The sequence below is a fragment of the Lupinus angustifolius genome, unplaced genomic scaffold (assembly GCF_001865875.1).
Source record: "Lupinus angustifolius cultivar Tanjil unplaced genomic scaffold, LupAngTanjil_v1.0 Scaffold_607, whole genome shotgun sequence".
Classification (NCBI taxonomy): Eukaryota; Viridiplantae; Streptophyta; class Magnoliopsida; order Fabales; family Fabaceae; genus Lupinus; species Lupinus angustifolius.
In genome coordinates, this window is record NW_017727937.1 from 33,496 (window position 1) to 33,851 (window position 356).

At 41.9% G+C, this 356-nt stretch overlaps 1 protein-coding gene across 1 annotated transcript in view; it reads left to right on the forward strand.

Annotated features, from left to right (window-relative positions):
• Nucleotides 1–356, forward strand: part of LOC109341737 — a gene marked incomplete at its 3' end in the record, with an annotated part of 1,616 nt that overhangs the window by 937 nt on the left and 323 nt on the right. The window contains exon 3 of the mRNA XM_019579696.1: nt 6–338. Within this exon, the coding sequence (XP_019435241.1) occupies nt 6–338 (333 nt within the window). The remainder of the gene's footprint in view (nt 1–5; nt 339–356) is intronic.

The window sequence follows — 356 nt, forward strand, 5'->3', positions numbered from 1 at the left end:
CCAAGGTTCCGGATGATAGGCTTGCAACTATTGCTTCAAGAATTGTCTCTCCTAATCAAAAGGGCTTCATAAGAGATAGGAGCATACAAGACTGCATTTGTCTAGCCTCTGAAGCAACAAACTTATTGGATCACAAGACCTTTGGTGGAAACCTAATCTTGAAGCTTGACATATCCAAGGCCTTTGACACTATGTATTGGGATTTTCTATTGAACACTCTCAAGGCTTTTGGGTTTAGTCAAAAATTTACTGCTTGGGTTGAGGCTATTCTTCATTCAGCTAGGCTATCAATTAGTGTTAATGGTCACAATGTGGGTTTCTTTGGCTGCAAGAGAGGGGTTAGGAAGGGGACCCTC